The sequence below is a fragment of the Mirounga leonina genome, unplaced genomic scaffold (genome assembly GCF_011800145.1).
Source record: "Mirounga leonina isolate KUSES-001 unplaced genomic scaffold, KU_Mleo_1.0 Mir_115, whole genome shotgun sequence".
In the NCBI taxonomy this organism is placed as follows: Eukaryota; Metazoa; Chordata; class Mammalia; order Carnivora; family Phocidae; genus Mirounga; species Mirounga leonina.
In genome coordinates, this window is record NW_023270268.1 from 61,860,645 (window position 1) to 61,880,246 (window position 19,602).

Here is a 19,602-nt window from a genome sequence, read left to right on the forward strand (position 1 = left end):
TGAGATGGAGCCCTGAGTCAGGCTCCATGCTCAGCATGGAGTCTGCTTGAGTTCCTCTCTCTCTCCCTCTGCCCCTCCCCTCTCTAACTTTTTTTTTTTTTTTTTGAGAGAGAGAGAATGAGAGACAGAGAGCATGAGAGGGAGGAGGGTCAGAGGGAGAAGCAGACTCCCTGCCAAGCAGGGAGCCCGATGCGGGACTCGATCCCGGGACTCCAGGATCATGACCTGAGCCGAAGGCAGTCACTTAACCAACTGAGCCACCCAGGCGCCCTGCCCCTCCCCTCTCTAAAATGAATAAATCTTTTTAAAAATCAAAATAAGTTGTAAGAAAGGAGGTTGGTATTTCTGGAATCTTGCAAGGCTGGTTTAATTTTATTATCACTTGTCATGTGATATGATATTTCCTGTGGGCTCATCAACAAGTTCCAAGGACCAATGGATAAATCACTAAGTTCTACAGTTGTATCTGGGTGCTTGAAATGGAGGGGTTTTTGTGTAACTGAAAGCTTATTATAGCAGTGTCCCCAAATGTTGGGAAAATACAGAAGGTGTTCAAGAAAAGTTCAAATAGTTCACAAAACATAGAGTTACTTGTTAACACATCTACCTGATTCCTTCTAGAATTCCATCAGTGGCGAGAGATATTGATGATAAATCCCATGATGGCCATGAACCCTTTATTGACAGCATCAGTGCAGCAGAGAACGCCACTGGTTCCTTCACCATTTGAACCTCCAACAGCGGATAGGTATTTCTTTCCAGTATACTAATCTGGTCCAAGGAGAAAATGGATGATCATTAACTTTTCAAATGATGGTAACTCCAGTGTTGTTTTCTTGTCTAATGTTACTTCCATGAACTGTGGTGCACTGATTCGTGTCAAGATGCTCAGGGGACCACACCTCCAACACACATGCTGTCACTTCCCATTTGAGGCCTGCTTGATATATTCATTCAACACATAGCTAACGAGCACTTGCCCTGTGACAGGCATCATGTGTATATGAACATTGATGTAGTCTGTGAGGGCTGCCCTAACAGAATACCACAGACTGCATGGCTTCAACAACAGAATTTGACTTCCCATACTTCTGGAGGCCGAAAAGCCCTGGATCATGGTGTCGGTAGGGTTGATTTGTGGTGAGGCCTCTTTCCTTGCCTTGCAGACAGCCGCCTTCTTGCTGTGCCTTCCCCTGGCCTTTTCCTCTGTGTATGCACTCCTGTACCTCTTCCTCTCATAAGGAACCAGTCCTATTGGATCAGGGCCCCACTCTTATGGCCACATTTAATCATAAGTCCCCCCTAAGAGGCCCTATCTCCAAATATAATCACATTGGGGGTTCAGACCATAATGCATGAATTTGGGGGAAACGCAACTCACTCCACAACAATTAAGTACCCTGGATTTCCTGTGATAGAACGATTCTCTCTTTTCAATAAAAGTGGCATTATCAATGCTTAAGATGTACACTCTGGCAGTTTCTTATTTTCCCTTCTTTAGAGTATTTTGACATTCTGAGAAGAAAGTTATATCCATTATTTATTGTTGTTCATGGAGCAGTGAACAACAACTTTGGACTTCTTGAGCATGGCAAAATAAATAAACTGTCACCCAGGGAGTCAAACACTGATCCCAGATGGCAAAAACCAAGCCAAAGTAGGTCCACTACATGAGAAAAGAATGTTGTGGTCAGAACAGTATGTTGGTCATGGGAAATCAGAGAGCAGTATTAATTTGATTAGATCTTTTTTCTAGACATCCCTAAAATTTTCTTTTCTTGCTTTATCTGTTGTGTTGTCAGCTGGGTCAATCCTTCCTTGATATATTCACTCAACACATAGCTCTACCAAAGTAGATCTTTCTTACCACATTTCTACTTAAACCAATAGAGACGGCAGGATTTTTGCACTTCATTTTGGGAAGAGATGATAGAATCCTATCTGGCAATTAAAAAATCTCAGTGCCTATGCAATGGGAAGTTTGTACTATTCCATCCTCATTTTATCTACTTTATATCTTTTTTCCCCTAGAGATTTATTGCCTTCCACTGTAGCTCCTACTGACCCGAGACAGTTTTGCGTTCCTTCACAATTTGGATCTTCTGTTCTACCAAATGCAAATATGCCGAACATGCTGTCCAATCGTGTCTACTCAGGTATGAGCAAAAGATGGCTTTGATCTGTGGAGCCACTGTGACCTGGATGGCTGCCTTAAGCTTGCCATCATGCCATCAAATTTACTGCTAAGTTTTGGCAGCAGAACTGTGTGGCAGTTATGCCTGTAGGTTCTGCCCTTGTGACTTAGATTTAAATCATGGTTCCACCACTGTGTGACTGAGTGTAAGTTGCTTAACTCCTCCAACCATCAGTTTACTGGGGAATAACATGATAAGTTGCACTATTACTATCTGTCTTATCTTACACGTGAGGAACTAATGAGGTCATGAGGAGATGAGATATGGTCTGACAGGTCATGGTGGGGGTTCACCTTTTATTCTAAGAGGCGAAGCTTTTGAAGAGTTGAAGCAAAGGAGCCACATTTTCCGACTTACATTTTACCAGGATCACTCTGGCTGCTGTGTCTGGGACAAACTTGATAGGATCAAAGTTCTGAGAATAAACTGATGGGAGTTAATGGGCTATTAGAATAGCCAAAAGATTATGATGGGTTGGCCCTGGGTGGTGACAGTTCAGTAGTAACACGTGGTTGGATTCTGTAATTATTTTGAAGGCAGAAATAACAGGTTTTCTCACAGTTTAGATATGAGCTGTCTGAGAGAGAGGTGTTAAGGAGGACAGCAAAAATTTTGGTCTTGGTTTAGGTAGAGTTGCTGTCACTGTTGAGGAAGAGTGTGAGAGGAACAGAGTTCTTGGGGTGGAGAGATGTCGCAGGCACATTTTTGCTTCTATTACATTTGAGATGCCTAACAGTCTGTTAATGGGAGATGTCAGGAAGGCAGCTAAATCCCAGAGAGGACTTCTGGAGACAAACTGGAGATATAATTTTGGAAGTCATCAGCATAGATGAGACTAGATGAGATTGCCCATAGAACGAGGGTAGATAGAGGTTAAAAGGATGATCCTTAGGACATACCAACAAGATCCAAAAGATAAGAAGGGAAGAAACAGGAGGAGAACAGGAGGAGAAACCAGTGAGAGGAGGGCGCCTGGGTGGCTCAGTTGGTTGGGCGACTGCCTTCGGCTCAGGTCATGATCCTGGAGTCCCTGGATCGAGTCCCGCATTGGGCTCCCTGCTCAGCGGGGAGTCTGCTTCTCCCTCTCCTGCTCCCCCCTCTTGTGCTCTTTCTCTCTCTCACTCACTCTCTCTCTCAAATAAATAAATAAAATCTTTAAAAAAAAAAAAAGAAAAGAAAAGAAACCAGTGAGAGGAAACCCAGGAGAGCCTGATGGCCTTGAAGGCAAGGGAAGAAGTTGTAAGGAGAGAGAGAAAGCATCTGTGTCAAGTGTGCCAAGTAGATGAAAACAAAGAATACATGATTAGATTTAGCTAAGTGGAGCTCACTGGTGATCTTGATAAGAGCAGTCAGTAGAGTGGTATCTGAAAACATGACTGGATGGGGGCTTGAGAGAGATTAGGAAGTGAGAATTTCCTCACAATATTGAAGATCAAACTGATGTATCTTATCTCCCCAAAACTATATTGCTGAGTTTCTGTTTGTCCCTGCTCTCCAATTCCAACAACTCTCAATAGATAAGAACTATGTGAGTGAAAAGTTTGACACAAGAAGAAATATGATTGGTGCTAGGGCCATTGAAGATACCAGACTGCCTGGATTTGAGCATGTTGTGCATGGATCCACTGGGATTGGGTGGACAAGCCAGAGCCAGATATGAAACTAGACACACCCACTGGAGTGATCCAAGGACCAAAAAGACTGTTCCAACAGCTGATCCCAGATAAAAGCCCCATCTGGCAGCAAGAACCCAGTAAATCTACAGCCCATGGTTACAGGCAACACATAAATAGACCAGTGAAATAGTTTCATTGCTGACTCAGAGAGCCCGTTTTAGTGATAAAAAATCCAGAACCTGCCAACATTTGGATGTACGTGAGCAAGTTGACCACCTATCTCAGGGACATAGGTCAGGTCTCCTGCCTCAAGGCTGATGTGTAGGAGAGTAAGCAAGGGGAAAGTAGGGCCTCAGTCTTACAGAAACTGAGCTACTAAGTAAGTTAGCAAAATAGAAGCTAAGACAGAAATATCTTTCAAAAATTGGATGTTAAGTAGAGAGTGGATTATTACAGCTGGACTAGCACTACATTTGATGTCATCTATTTGGGAAAGAGAAAGAAACTTGGAATAGGTTTGATGATTCCAAATTTCAGAGCGTCCTAAAATCCAGGTAATTAGAACTGTGCCCTCTGTACTGGACTTCTCATGAGAACTTTCTCTGCATCCTTTGGCAATACCTCCTGGGTTGAAAGTGTCATGCATACCGGCTCTCTAAAGAAGAATATTTTGAAGTCACTGAATTATAAAAATATAGAGCTTTAGAGTTAGGAGGATTTTTTTTTAGAGGTCACCTCATCTAATCTCTGAATTTTACAAATGACAAAAAATCTCCTTTAAAAACATATAGTATGATTTATTTCAAGATAGGTTATTAATGGGAGTTAAATGAGCTCTCTAGCTTAGTACAAAGCATGTACAAGAAACAGTTCTAGCTCCCATGATATCCCCCTTGTTAGGGAGAACAGATTTTCACGTGTAAAACTATCAGTAAACAAAACTACATATAAGAAGTACAATTTGTGTGTCTGTTATGTTAAAGTGTGTTCCGTAGACCTGTGCTGGTCTGTGAAGACGTTGTGCAAATAAATACATAAATAGAGAAATTTTGCAGCAATTTGACAGGGTAATTCTCTGTTGATCTAATATTTTTTTACCTTGTATTTGTCCTTGTTTTCATTTCAATTTTATAAAAGTTCATTATGTTGTATTTTTAAAAAGTATTGGTCCATGATGGTTGGAAATTTTAAAAGAAAAAAATGGTCCTTTGCCATGGATGGTTTGAAAAGCATCAGTATAGACTCTAAGTGCATTAGGAGTACAGAGAAAGAAGAAAGTCAATAGAGCATAAAGTTACCAGGCAAGAATAGAGCCTTGAAATCTATGATGCTGCTGTTATTTCAAGAAATTTTAGAAGACTGACACAAAGAATGTAATTTCTACCCAACATCATTGAAAACATTTTGGAAAAAGTATCTTCCTCAGATATGCCAAAAATCCACATAGAGAACTTTATATTTTACCCATTAAATCATTGCATTTATTTCCAGGGATTTTGGTGCATAAGAAGCACTTAGTTCCTTTTTTTTTTAAAGGTCAACTAATTTCTCTTATAGCAAAAAAGAAAAAAAAAAGTTACCCATTTTTACATCAAAAGCTAGAAATGAAGAGATCCATAACTTATTTCATCTTTTTTTCCTTTCGAAGTATGGCAGGAAAATGTCACCAATCATGAGACCCATACTTAAAGAAAAATAAAATTATCTAGTATTTATCATTCCATCACCAAAGTGACCCTAAGATGCTGAACAGCAATTATCTGATACTGTTTCCAACATTGTGCTCTACTGGTGGGTTTTTATAGATGCTGTTTTAAATCATTATATTTTTTTGTATTATTTTTAAATGGAAATTGTTAATTTGTTTGTGGGGTGAGATGATGATTTTCTTTTTTAAGGTTGGGGCATTTTACCACCTGAATCCATAAAGGCAATGGCCAGAAGGAATGAAATGATTCAAAGGCAGCATACCGCCAGGTAACATAACAGTGTTGTTGTATTTATTTTCTATTCACTCACTTGTTCGTTTATTCATTTGTTTTAGACAGATAGATAGATAAAAAGATAGACAGAAAGATAGAAAGACAGATAGATGATAGAGATAGAGATACTTTTTATATACATACATTCATTCGTTATATTTGTATATAGTATTTGTGTATATATATACAAATTATATACATATTATATACATATACATATTATATTACATATATTTGATAGATATCTGATTACATACAAAAAGTATTTCAGGAATATTACAAAAAGAAATATATACAAACATATATTCAGGTTGGTTAAAGATAAAAGCAAGATTAGAAATTACATAGTGAAGCTAAGCCTGCAGATCGTAACAGTTTAACAATGTCTCACAATTAAAATGCCTAGTTGTGATACCTCTGAAATTCATATCAGCCCTTCTGTTTTAAATGACTTCAATTCTGCCCAAATATAGGAGCCACGCTCGCCAACCCCACCTGAGACTCTGCGAGCAGAGCCCAGACAGCCCCATGTCAGTGGCCCCAACAGTGGCCTTCAGCTATAGCAACTAGAAAGAAAAGACAGCAATAATTATAAGGCATGGCCCTGGGGGGCAAGAAGGCATTATCCTCAGTTTTCTCATCACTGAACCCTAATGAGTCAGGTGATAATCCATAAGCAAAGTAAGCAAAACCCCCACCAAGTCCTCCAGCACAAACCCTGCCAGTTGCACCGATTTGTCACGGTTGAGACATGTGTTGGCTTCCCACCTTCCTTGAGTCCTACTAAGATTATACTGCAGGGTTTAAAAACCTCTTCCCAGAACTTTATTTTCTTTGAAGATTCATCTCTGGCAAGAAACTACCCTCTGCCATGTTATCCCCATTCCTGCTAAATTTGCCAGACCTGCTAGAGGTAATGCTTTAAAAACTGACCTTGCACTTCTGTCGAGAGATTCAGCCAAATCTTTCACCCTCAGATCTTTATTCCAAACTCTCCTTCCCAGTGAATTTTGGGGGGAACTCGTGTTTCCACCCAACACACTTCAGATAAGCAGTGTGAAGACTCAGGAAAAGCAGAGGTTCCATCTCAGGGAAGGCAGAGGTCCATTAAGATTATATTTCTAATGGTTTTCTTGGGGTGTATAAAACATATTGTTCTGTTTTTAGGATGGAAATGGAAATGCATGCCATTTACCAACAAAGGAGAATAGAGAAAGTGAATCCCAAGGGACTAGCAGGCCTAGGGATACCATTCCTCTATGGCTCCAGTATCCCACCTGGTCCAGCCACTTACCACGGCAGGAGCATGCTCCCTGCTGGTGACCTGCATTTTCACAGAAGCACCCTGAGAAATCTTCAGGGAAACCCCACGCTAGTGGCGACTGGTCCACATTTTCTAGAGAGTTGGGGTCAGAAATGTCGCCGTCTCAGGAGAGGTACAGGGAATCAGAAAGTTCTAGACAGTGATACTGAGAGCTCCAAAAGTCAAGTAGAAGAAAACCTCTTAGGCCAGACTCATGTGATTCCCTATGAAGAGGATGAATATGTAAAGGAACCAGAGACTGAAGCTCTCAACAATCAGAAGTCAAGTGAAACCAATGAAAAGCCAACTACAGCTCTTGCCAACACCTGTGGGGAGCTCAACCCCACCCACAGAAAACCTTGGGGAGCTCATGGTGCTCCTCTAGAAGCAAAGGCCTCCTGGGATGGTGTGAAAGAGAAGCCTTCAGAGCAGGGCTTTGCAGCCTGTGGGGAAAAGAATGGTGTTTGTCCTCCAATTCCTCGACGAGCTCTGCCAGGTGGGTGTCAGGGGCCAATGGCAGATCCTAATGAGCCACAGGTCACCAAGTCCTTACGTTATTCCATAATGCACTATACCCATCATGTTTCCTTTTATTCTTCCTTTTCTTAGTCCTATTTAGAACTTTTTGAAGTCACTTTTTTATGTTAGTCCCAATAAAGCCATATTAGTGACATTCATCTCTATTCATATGTTGCTATAGAGAGAATTTTCAGCAAAAGCTAGGCAAGGATGAGGAAGGATGGGGAAATCTGCCAGAATTTTAAATTAAATTTTTAATTTAATTAGCTCTTAATTTCTTCAACACAATATAGAGGGGCTTCTTGCCTAAAAGTATGAATTCTATCTCCCCTGTATTTAAGTGTAGAAAACTATAGATAATTAAACAGAAACATTAACTTTCAGTGACCATTACTGTGGTGATACCTTCTTACCTAAAAGCATTAGCACACTACCTACCCCAAACACACATTGAATAGTTTTCTAGAACTTCTTTAGATAAAAATATTTTAAAACAGGGATTTGGTGGGGAGGGGGCTGTAGTCACTGAAACAACTGCTTCCCTTACAAAGTCTTAATTTGCCATTTTTGATGAATATGTAGCTAAATTCTCACATCACTTAGAGAGCATGATAAATCACATAACATCATAGAACACGATAGCGTTCATCTGGAGGATGAAATCCACAGGGCATGTCTCTTGGAATCACAGAGAAACAGAGCAGTTGGCAACTTCTTTATTTACAATAATGCTGTCATTAAAGATCATTTAGGGGAAGAAAAGAAAGGAAATCACTCAACTTTTTTTTTTTTTAAGATTTTATTTATTTATTTGAGAGAGAGAATGAGAGAGAGACAGCATGAGATGGGTGAGGGTCAGAGGGAGAAGCAGACTCCCTGCTGAGCAGGGAGCCCAATGCGGGACTCGATCCCGGGACTCCAGGATCATGACCTGAGCCGAAGGCAGTCGCTTAACCAACTGAGCCACCCAGGCGCCCCGAGATTACTCAACTTTTAAGAAAATGTCTCTCAGTATCTTTTAAGGAGTTTACACATAGATCTATAGGGACCTAAAGAGACCCTCTGTGGTAATAGAATATGAGGAAATTAAGGTAACTGTACATAAAACTGTGCTGTCAGCTTCCCCCTTTTCCTTGGAAATTTTATACCACCAAATAATTTCCTTTCCACTTTTAAAGGAGCACACCCACTGGCTACAATTGGGGAAAACATGTCCTTGGATGAAGATATTCAGAAATGGACTGTGGACGACGTGCACAACTTCATTAGTGGCCTTCCAGGTTGTTCAGACTATGCCCAGGTGACTTAACATTGAAATATTTTCATGAAAATAAGACACTTTGAAATCTATTTCCTTCCTAATGAGTTCTGTCAAACTTGCATTTTTCTCTCAGAGAGGATTCCTAATAATCTACCCCTTCATGTGTCATTGGCTGACCTGGGACAGGAGTCTGGGATTGGTGGAGCTTGGGTCCCATCTCCACACCCCATCTGCAGGGAGGCTGGGAGAGCCATGCCTGTCTGGCTTTAGTTTCTGTTCTATCGAGACTCTTGGGAGGTAGGAATTCACCCAAAACTAGGAGATTCAGCGCCCAAACATCCAAAAACAGTGAGAAATTTCTACTACATTCCCTACTCTTCCATATAACAAACATACCAGAAGTTTTAGGCTACTCATAATAGGTAATAGAAATATCTTCTTCGTTCTAAACAGGATAACAAGATAATAGATCTGAAAAATAAGAAAATAACTATTTAAAAATTCTATATTAATGCTGGGGCAATTTACAAAAGTGCATACACAGAGATAATTCAATCTGGTAGATAAAATACTGTTTTTTGAGTTATAATGAACTGTCAGCACAGTTGGAAAGAAGAGTAGTTTCATTCATTCGGGAAAATGGGTTGGTCAATTTTTAAAGTTTATGTCAGTGCTATATTTTCATACATAAAGTTTATTTTTTTCAAGTGATTTATTTTTTAAAGATTTTATTTATTTATTTGAGAGAGAGAGAGAGAAAGTACGTGAGCTGGCGGGAGCAGCAGGGGGAGAGGGAGAGACAGACTCCCTGCTGAGCTGCTCTATCTCAGGACCCTGAGATCACGACCTGAGCCAAAGGCAGCTGCTTAACCGACTGAGCCACCCAGGGACCCCGCAAGTGATTTAATAACACAGTTTTAAGTAACAATTTGCCTAGTAAATCTGGTGTCATTATCGTTGGTTTATATATTAAAGGAAAAGAAAGCAAGGAAAGGACCTTATAATTTAACATAATTAACTGATGTTAGAAATAACTTTTTCTTTCTTTTTTTTTTTTTAAGATTTTATTTATTTATTTCAGAGAGAGAGAATGAGAGAGAGCACATGAGAGGGGGGAGGGGCAGAGGGAGAAGCAGACTCCCTGCTGAGCAAGGAGCCCGATGCGGGACTCGATCCCGGGACTCCAGGATCATGACCTGAGCCGAAGGCAGTCGCTTAACCAACTGAGCCACCCAGGCACCCCAGAAATAACTTTTTTCATATCTTAGTTTTATGATCATTTTTTACTTCAGTGTAATGCTGTTAATTCTTCTACATTTTCTTTTTTTTTTTTCTGTTTATGGGACTTATGGAAAAGTTAGATAGAGTAGTCATTAAGAATATGGCTTATGAAATTGCACTACTGGGTATTTACCCCAAAGATACAAATGTAGTGATCCCAAGGGGTACGTGCACCCCAGTGTTAGCAGCAATGTCCACAATAGCCAAATTATGAAAAGAGCCAAGATGTCCATCAACAGATGAATGGATAAGGAAGATGTGGTATATATATACAATGGAATATTACACAGCCATCAAAAAACCTGAAATCTTGTCATTTGCAATGACGTAGATGGAACTAGAGGGTATTATGCTAAGCGAAATAAGTCAATCAGAGAAAGACATGTGTTATATGATCTCACTGATATGAGGAATTCTTAATCTCAGGAAACAAACTGAGGGGTGCTGGAGTGGTGGGGGGTGGGAGGGATGCAGTGGCTGGATGATAGACATTGGGGAGGGTATGTGCTATGGTGAGCGCTGTGAATTGTGTAAGACTGTTGAATCACAGACCTGTACCTCTGAAACAAATAATACATTATATGTTAAAAAAAAAAAAGATAGTAGGAAGGGAAAAATTAAGAGGGGGAAACTGGAGGGGGAGACGAACCATGAGAGACTATGGACTCTGAGAAACAAACTGAGGGTTCTAGAGGGGAGGGGGGTGGGGGGATGGGTTAGCCTGGTGATGGGTATTAAAGAGGACACGTATTGAATGAAGCACTGGGTGTTATACGCAAACAATGAATCATGGAACACTACCTCAAAAACTAATGATGTAATGTATGGTGATTAACATAACATAATAAAATAAAATTTAAAAAAAGAATATGCTTATGAAACCAGAAAGTACAAGTTCAAATCCTGGCTTTTGTGTTTTCTGGACATGTGACCTGGGACAAGTTGCCTGTCTTCTTGGTGCACAGTTTTTCATCTATAAGATGGGGATAAATTGTATAATATATTCTCAAAGGATTGTTGTAAGCCATAACGAGGGCCTGGCACCTTATAAATACTTGATTAACATTAATTTCATCATTCTATCAGAGGATCCTCAAGAGAATGGAACCTCAGGTTACTTACGAGACAAGGTGTATTCTTCAGGTCACCTACTTTGGTTTTTTTGCATACTTGATAAAAATTCCTGTCCTGTTCTCTCCTATTCAGCAAGTATAATATTATTGTTTTCTTATTAGTCATTCACCATGGGGCAATCATTTTTAAATTTGTCTATTCCACTTATCAGGTGCTTCATCAACCACCAGTACAGTGAAGTTACCAAATTTTGATAACAGCCAGAAATAAGCAACCCTGTGTGTAAGGAGCATGTGATTGCTGGCTTCTGGCAGACTGAATCTATTTGAACCCTTATCATTCTTAATCATCCAGTGATCCACAGGCATAGAAGTACTCTTTATCATAACCACTCCTGTAATGATTGATGCCACGTGTGCATTTCATACTTTATCATCCTCAACGTCCTCTTGCAAGTACATAGAAGTCACATAAACATGAATACCCCACAAACTTGGCTGACTCATTATCTCTCACCAACAGGATGTCAGTGCTCCTTTCCCCACCCCAAGAAGGGGTACAATTATTTCTAGGTGTTTCTCAAATGTGGTTAGGATCAAGTTCTGCTCTTGCTTCCTCATCAGTCTATTCCCTCCCTGGGACTGCTGTGAAATCAGCCACAAGAAGGCCGCTGCCCTGCTGGGCACGACCCTGCTGCGCTTGGGGACAGTACGGTGTGCAGAGACGGAGAGAATCTCCCTGGACGCAACAGACTGTAACAAGCTTCAGAGCAGCACAGCTCAGGCACAGGAGTCATGAAAACCCCTGTCTAGTATGTCGCAGCCTGGGACTACCCCAGCGTTACACTCGCTGTCCTCCCCCTCTCCCCCCACCCTGTCCTCCTCTTTCTCATCTCTAGGTGGTTGCTACTCAGCAGCCTCCCACCACCTGCCCCCTGTAGGTATAAAAAGAAATCCAGAAAAAAGAACCAGAACTAAAGCCCAAAGCCCCTGTGCAAATGAATTCTTTTAAACAGATGTAGAGAGAAGGCTGCTAGCTCACTTGTTCAAGGACGTCCAGGAGACCCTGCAACACATCTTGTTTATTCTTTATTATTATTATTATTATTATTATTATTATTTTGATGTTCAGTTAGCCACTGTATAGTACATCATTAGTTTTTGGTGTAGTGTTCAGTGATTCTTGTTTGTCCTAAGTGACTCACGAGATAAAATATTCTTTCTCTAAAAATAACTGAAATCACGAAAATTATATGTATGTTTATATGGTGCTCTTGGCCTCCACTGCTATCTTGAGAATGAGGTGGGAGGGACAACTGAGTGACACTGGAAGGTTCTGCAACTTTGCCTCGGGGCCAGGTTCCTCCACCAGGGCTGAGGATCAGGCCCTGGCTGCCAACCTGCCTTTGTTCGAAAATGTATCCCTTCCCTGAATGGAGAGGCGTCTGACTGAGCTTACCAGTGGAGGGGGGCGGTGAGGTGGAAGAGAGGCAAGGGAGGAATTTCCAGGAGAAGGCCAGGAACCAGAAAGAATTTAGCACAGGTGGGATTTCCAGAGTAGTTCCTGGTGGCACTGAGGGGGCCAGAACCAAGAGTGGCACAGGTGAGAATGGCAATCAGGAGGCTGGACTAGGGGAAGGGGCTAGGTCGCAGAGAGCCGTGGAGACCCCGTGAGGGATTGTGACTTTATTCTGAAGGCAACTGAGGTTTTAAGCATGAGTGGCATGCTTAGCTTTATATTTCAGAATGGTCACTTAGGTTGCTTTTTATGAAAATAGGTTCAAGGTGGCAAGACTAGTGGGGAAGCACTAGATCCAGGGTAGCAGCAGAGGGGCGGGTAGATAAGAGCATTATCTAGGGCGCCTGGGTCGCTCAGTCTGTGAAGCATCTGCCCTTGGCTCAGGTCATGATCTGATCGCCGTGTCCTGGGATCGGGCCGCGGGGAGTCGGCTTGTTTCTCACCCTCTGCCCCCACCCCACCCCACCCCACTAGTGTGCTCGCTCGCTCTCTCTCTCTCTCAAATAAATAAATAAAATCTTGGGGAAAAAAAGACCATCTAAAAGGCAGAATTAGCATGATTCAGCTTCTAAGTTTAAGATATACATACATTAGGGAGCCTTCGGCATAGAGAGACATTCACAGAAGCCAAAGACTGAGGTAAATCAGGAAAACCGAAGAGGACCTGAAGTAGAAGCCTCAGATGCCCAAACACATAAGGACTCAGATAAAGAAACAGTAGCCTCAGAAGTGACTGGGAAGGAAAGGCACAGAATACCCGGAGGGGGATGCCTCACAAAGGCAAGGGAAGCGCATTTCTTCATGAAAAAGTAGTCAACAATGTCAAATGCAGCCAGGAGCACAAGGAATATCCATGCATTTGGTAACAGCAGAGACATGAGGGACCCAGAAGCAAGCAGGGTTAACGGACTAGTGAGGGTGGAAGTCAGACTCCCTGAGAGGGAGAAATGACTGGGAAAGAAGAACATTGAGGCAGGGAGGATCCAAACTCTTGAGAAATTGGGCTGTGAAGGGGATGAGAAATATGGAGCAGGATCAAGAGTTAGAGTGAGGTAGCATTTGTGTAAGTGCTTTATTATTGTTTGTTTGCTCAAGGATGGAGACTTGCGTAAATGCCGTTGGGAAGGAGCCAGCCAAAGAGGGGAGACTGACTCTGAGAGAGGGGATTATCCGCTGAGGGAAGCCTGAGGTGGGAGGGGCAGGGACCCACAGCATACGTGAAGAGACTGTCTTCACACATGCAGAACCCTCTTCAACCACATCAGCACAAAGGAGAAAACATCTGTGGTTAGGTTGCTGGGCAGAATTAGAGGAAGTTTTTTTGTTTTTGTTTTTTTAAAGATTTTATTTATTTATTTGAGAGAGAGAAAGCAAGAGAGAGCAGAGCAGCAGGGAGGGGCCGAGAGAGAAGCAGGCTCCCCAATGAGCAGGGAGTCCCAGGACCCCGGGATCATGACCTGAGCCGAGGCAGATGCTTAACCAACTGAGCCACCCAGGCGCCCCAAGGAAGTTCTTATCTACTGGTTTCTTTTCCTTTCTTCCTTTCTTCCTTCCTTCCTTCCTTCCTTCCTTCCTTCCTTCCTTCCTTCCTTCCTTCCCTCTCAATTAAGTTATATGGTCTGCTGAAAATGAGGAAAGATTCTGTAAGGTTTTAAGTTTGAAGTGTGTGAAGGAAGCTTGAAAATAGAAAAAAGAGAGCTCATCAGCAAATAAAGGATTGCCGGGCAGGTTGAAGCTGGAGATCATGAAATTACAGTACTATCAGTCTGCCCAGATCTTTGATTCATCTCTTTATCCGCCTGGAATGTTTGTCCACCAGCAGCCTTCCTAGTTTCTGGAAGAAAGGAAGGCCTGGTGGTATCTACTCCACAGTCAGAACAGGGAGGGCCCCTGGAAAGGCCTAGAATGACAGTTCTCACCTGCATTACCTCTCCTCCCCTTGCTGTTTGTCCAAGGCAGTGGATAGAGGCTGCACCTGTCCATGTGAGAGGTGAAACTTGTTTGCCATGGTTTTTATCCACAACCCTTTACTCAGTCTATTAGTGCATTCATTGATTTGTCCAGCAACACCTACTGAAATATCTACTATGTGTCAGCCACAGCATTATAGGGCCGTTGGTATATAAGACATGGGTCTGCCCTCAAATAGTAACTATTCCAGGTTGGAACTGAGTCCCATAAACAGAATTACAATGTACTCTAAGAGTAATTAAAGAGCACAGACAACTTGCTACTGGAGCATGAAAGAGAGAACAACTGAAAATGAGAAATTTTATAACATTTTGTGTCATCCTCCAGCAGTCTTAATGTTTCCTCCAAAACTAAAATACCTATATATAAAACAAGATTTTTTTTTAAAAGACATATAGACAAAGTTAACATCTTTTGTGTTTAATAAGGTATTTAAAGACCATGCAATTGATGGGGAAACCTTGCTGTTACTCACAGAGGAGCATCTTCGAAGCACTCTGGGATTAAAGCTAGGGCCGGCACTAAAGATTCAATCACAGGTATGGTGAGTTCTCGTAACTATGCATCAGTGGTATGAGGCTTAAGAGAAATATGTTATTTTTCTCCTGTTATAATAGGCACAATACCTGTTTCACCTCTTTATGAAGCATTGCCCCTCTGTGGGTGGGGAAATGATAGGAGTGAGGGAACCTGAACACTTTGGATGGTGTAGTGGTACACATTCCTAGCTATAGTTGGGAAGGCACAAAGCAATGGTGTGCTGGTAAATACTTAACAACTAGTTCTCTTTAACAACAAAATGAATCCTGATTTGTAGCGTTTAATTTCTGCAGTGTAAATACCCCCAGTATGACTGACAAACTCCTAACATAATGTCACTGAATACAGAATTGGGAAGAGATGCACAGCAGTACCCCATTTGAGAGTATTTTCACTCTACGGATAGACATAAAGACCTCAGGAGCAAAGTTAATAATAAATAACAATATGGGGTATCTGGGTGGCTCAGTCAGTTAAGGGTCTGACTCTTGACTTTGGCTCAGGTCATGATCTCAGGGTCATGAGATCAAACCTTACGTTGGACTCTGCACTGGGCCTGGAGCCTGCTTAAGATTCTCTCTCTCCCTCTGCCCCTCCCCCACTCATGTGTGCTCACGCGTGCACATTCTCTCTAAATAACAATAATAATAAATAATATAAAATAATTCAGTAAAACAATTAAGAAGTGATGAGTTTTTGAGTATTTATTACTTGAGTTTTCAATATAATGTATTTAATTGTAAGTTTATATAATTTAATTTTTAATAATGCCATGCTTAACACCTGGCTTGCAAACTTCCAAGAAGTTTCTCAACTGGCTCTTGAGACTGGAACAAGCCAACTCTAGTTCACCTCTTCTTGCCATCTCCACTGCTTCATTTGGGACTAAAGCACCATTGTCTCTCATTGGATTACTACTTTAGCCTTCTAACTGTTCTCTCTGCTCTGCCCTTGCCCGCCCAGCACCTACTCACAAAACAGTTAAGGATGATCCTTCTAATACATAAGACAGATCGTGTCACCCTTCTCCTCAAAAGTCTGCCATAGCTCCCCATTTCCTCAAAGGAAAAGCCGAAGGCCTATATTATTTGTGCTCCTCTCCACCTACCACTATCGTTAACGTCCTTCCCTCCCCCCACAGTTACTGTTTTTGACCACTTGCCTCTGGATGCTGCTTGAACATGCAGGCATGTTCCACCATAGGGCCATTCCCTCTGCCTGGGATGCTCTTCCCCTAATATCTTCATGCTTTGTTCCCTCATCTCCTTCATCTTGCTCCCCTCTATCTGCTTAATGGAGCTTGCTCTGATCACCCTGTTTAAAAGTGTACACACGGGGCACCTGGGTGGCTCAGTCAGTTAAGTGTCTGCCTTTGGCTCAGGTCATGATCTCAAGGTCCTGGGATCGAGCCCCACATTGGGCTCTCTGCTCAGCGGCGAGTCTGCTTCTCCCTCTGCCTCTGTGATCTCTCTCCCTCTGTGATCACTTTCGCTCTTTCTCAAATAAATAAAGTCTTTCAAAAAATAAATAAATAAAATAAATAAAAGTGTACACAGCCCAGCCCCCATGCATACTACTGCTATCCCTTTTCTGCTCTTCTTTGTCCCCCCATAGCACCTATCAATCATACAATATAACTCATTTATTATATTCATGTTTATTGTTGATTTCCCCCTACCCCACTAGAATGTAGGCTCCATGAGAGCATAGATCTTTATCTGTTTGACTGATATATCTGTTTGACTGATGTATCCTTAGAATATGCAAGACCGTAATAGGTAAAAAATTATTTATTGAAAGAGTGAGTTTCCTAAAAGTGAAACCAAGAAACATTAACTAATTCTTTCCAGAATTTATACAGGACTGCACCTTTCTACAATGCATGTTTATGCAAAGAACAATGAGATTTCAAAATATTCTTCAAAAACCATTTTTATCTGCCTAAAAATTTTAGGGTAAAGAAGTTCTTTATTTTATGTAAATACTTTCATGTTTCTATTGGTATTCTTTTTTTCAGCTTCTTATTTTGGAATAATATAGATACAGAAAAGTTGCAAAGGTAGTACAGAGAGTTCACCCAGCTTTTCTTAATGTTAACATCTTACATAATACAGCACATTTGTCAAAACTAAGAAATTAACATTGGTACAATATAGTATTCACTTTTTTTAAAAGATTTTATTTATTTATTTGAGAGAGAGCCAGAGAGTGCAGGAGCAGGGGTGGAGGCAGAGGGAGAGAGAGAGGGACAAGCAGACTCCCTGCTGAGCAAGGAGCCCAACGCAGGTTGATCCCAGGACCTCTGGATCATGACCTGAGCTGAAGTCAGGTGCTTAATGGACTAAGCTACCCAGGCACTCTGGTATTCACTTTTAAATAATTTATTTTTCTTTAATGAGGATAGTGTATCTCTTGGCATACTTTATAATGACACTGCATGGTTTTTTCTCAAATACGATTTTTTTTGGCTTTAATTTATCACTTTGGCTTTTTTTTTTTTTTTTTTTTTTTTTTTTCTTTTTTTTGGTTTTAATTTTTTTCTTTTTTTTTTTTTTTTTTTTTTTTTTTGGTCCTTACAATGTGGCAACTCTAAGTCATTCTTTTTTTTTTTTTCCTTTGAGTATAGTTGGCATACAATGTTACATTCTCCAAGTCCTTCTTAATCTTCTTCTCACTTGCCATTAGTATTAACAACCAAATCATTTTCTGAGGGCTATAGTCATTCCTTGGGCTCCTGCCTGATGTGTCTAAGTGCCTCCATGGAGCCCCGCTGAGTTCTAATGTCCGGGCTCCGTCTGCCTGCACAACAGCACAGGGATCCCACAGAAGGTGTGGGGGAAGGTCTGACCGATGTCACACATTCCACCAAAGGGAACAGTTGTACAGTCCTTGGGATTGAGAACTTTGAGGGGTCCGATTGAAGCAGCAGAATTGGAAGGTTCTGGGTAACATCTGGGAGACCCAGGAGGTGAGTGGCCATGAGTTCATCAGTGGATAAGATAATAAAGTCTCAATCTCCAAAATGGGAAGCAGGGGCAAAATTCCATTACAGTGAGCCCTGCTAAGAAGAAGGAAACCCACTCAGAAGACCAGAAACTTAGAAGGTGGACCTGGACCTGGATAAAAGGAGAGGGAAAAGTTACTGGAATTTGAGAACCCAAATATTATTAGAATGGAGGGAGCTGGGTTTGAGTTCTGATAATGTGAACAACATAGAAATCTCCTGGGTCCCCGTGAGGGTCACATAAGTGTAGGAGCCCAGTGACTAATACTGGGACACGGAGGCCCAAAGCGGCAGTGTTTATGTCTCAACACTAAACCAACTTAAAGCCAGCTGTGTGCTGAAGTTGCCTAAAGAATTGCAGCCTGGGCTTGGAGAAGTTACCAGTTGGCCATTGGTAAAGATGGAGAGGTGTGTCTGTGGGATCTCTTATGGGACTGTTAGAAAAGGGTGAGGTGGACTGAACTCAGAATGAAATAATGAAATAATGGTGTACACAGATGAACCGCAGCAGACCCGGGCATGGGAATTTGAAAATTACTACCACCTCGATATCTAGTGTTATAGTAATAAACACTGTATGCTTCTGAGAGAAAGAAAAAGCCCACCACATCCTAGATCGGTGTCCCTCACAACTATATAGATGGCCCGTGCTTGAAATTACCTCAACCTTCCTACCCTCTGTGGCTAAGCAGAGTATGCTGGATTATTGAAAGAATCTCTAGCCTTAACTACTCTCACCATTTTGTCTTCAAAGGTATCTCAGCATGTGGAAAGTATGTTGTACAAGAAAAGTCTTTCACTTCCTACCCAAACAAAACAAGCACTTGATCAACCAGCAGATACATCCCCTCTTTTGAATTTTAATTCCTGGGGTGATAATACATTGGACATTCCTTGTTCCCAGGATATAACAATTCCTAAAGGAATCGAACGAGATAGCGTGAGAAATTAAAACCCTCAAGGAGCAAGAACGGTCTTAATCAGTTTTCCAAAGAGTCTAGGACATTCTGAAAGGTGTGTCAAGGTTTCCCCAGGATGAGATGGAGGCTGGAAGGGAGAGAAGCCAGCCCTCCTGGAGCTCATATAGGCCTTGCCTGAAAGGTTTCCTAAAGTGACCTCAGAGCAAAGTGGCTGGAGGTGTATACTTGGAAGCAAATGCTAAATGATGGAGAGAATTTGCAAATACTAAAAAAAAAAAAAAGCTCGTTGATGTTTCCATGTAGAAATCTCTGAAGAAGCCAAAAGAACCCATACTGAAAAAAGAGCTCCTTATCTCTCTTCACTCATTTCCCATCCCCGAACCCAGAAAGAGACAAAGGCAACCCCGAGGAGTTAAAA

At 41.5% G+C, this 19,602-nt stretch overlaps 1 protein-coding gene across 1 annotated transcript; it reads left to right on the forward strand.

Moving 5' to 3' along the window:
- The first annotated feature begins 662 nt into the window (after nucleotides 1-662).
- SAMD7 (sterile alpha motif domain containing 7) lies at nucleotides 663-19,216 on the forward strand. Its single transcript, XM_034989850.1, has 7 exons — nucleotides 663-748; nucleotides 2,032-2,156; nucleotides 5,710-5,788; nucleotides 6,961-7,592; nucleotides 8,794-8,915; nucleotides 15,149-15,259; nucleotides 19,019-19,216. The coding sequence occupies exons 1-7, from the start codon at nucleotides 663-665 to the stop codon at nucleotides 19,214-19,216; spliced, it is 1,353 nt and encodes a 450-aa protein (XP_034845741.1).
- Nucleotides 19,217-19,602: the final 386 nt, after the last annotated feature.

Bases quoted from the DNA above. Each gene is read 5' to 3' on its own strand.
- SAMD7 (XM_034989850.1), top strand. From the start codon at position 663: ATGGCCATGAACCCTTTATTGACAGCATCAGTGCAGCAGAGAACGCCA. The intron at 5,789-6,960 runs GTAACATAACAG...TTCTGTTTTTAG, and splicing joins CAAAGGCAGCATACCGCCAG to GATGGAAATGGAAATGCATG. The intron at 15,260-19,018 runs GTATGGTGAGTT...TTGTCTTCAAAG, and splicing joins CACTAAAGATTCAATCACAG to GTATCTCAGCATGTGGAAAG.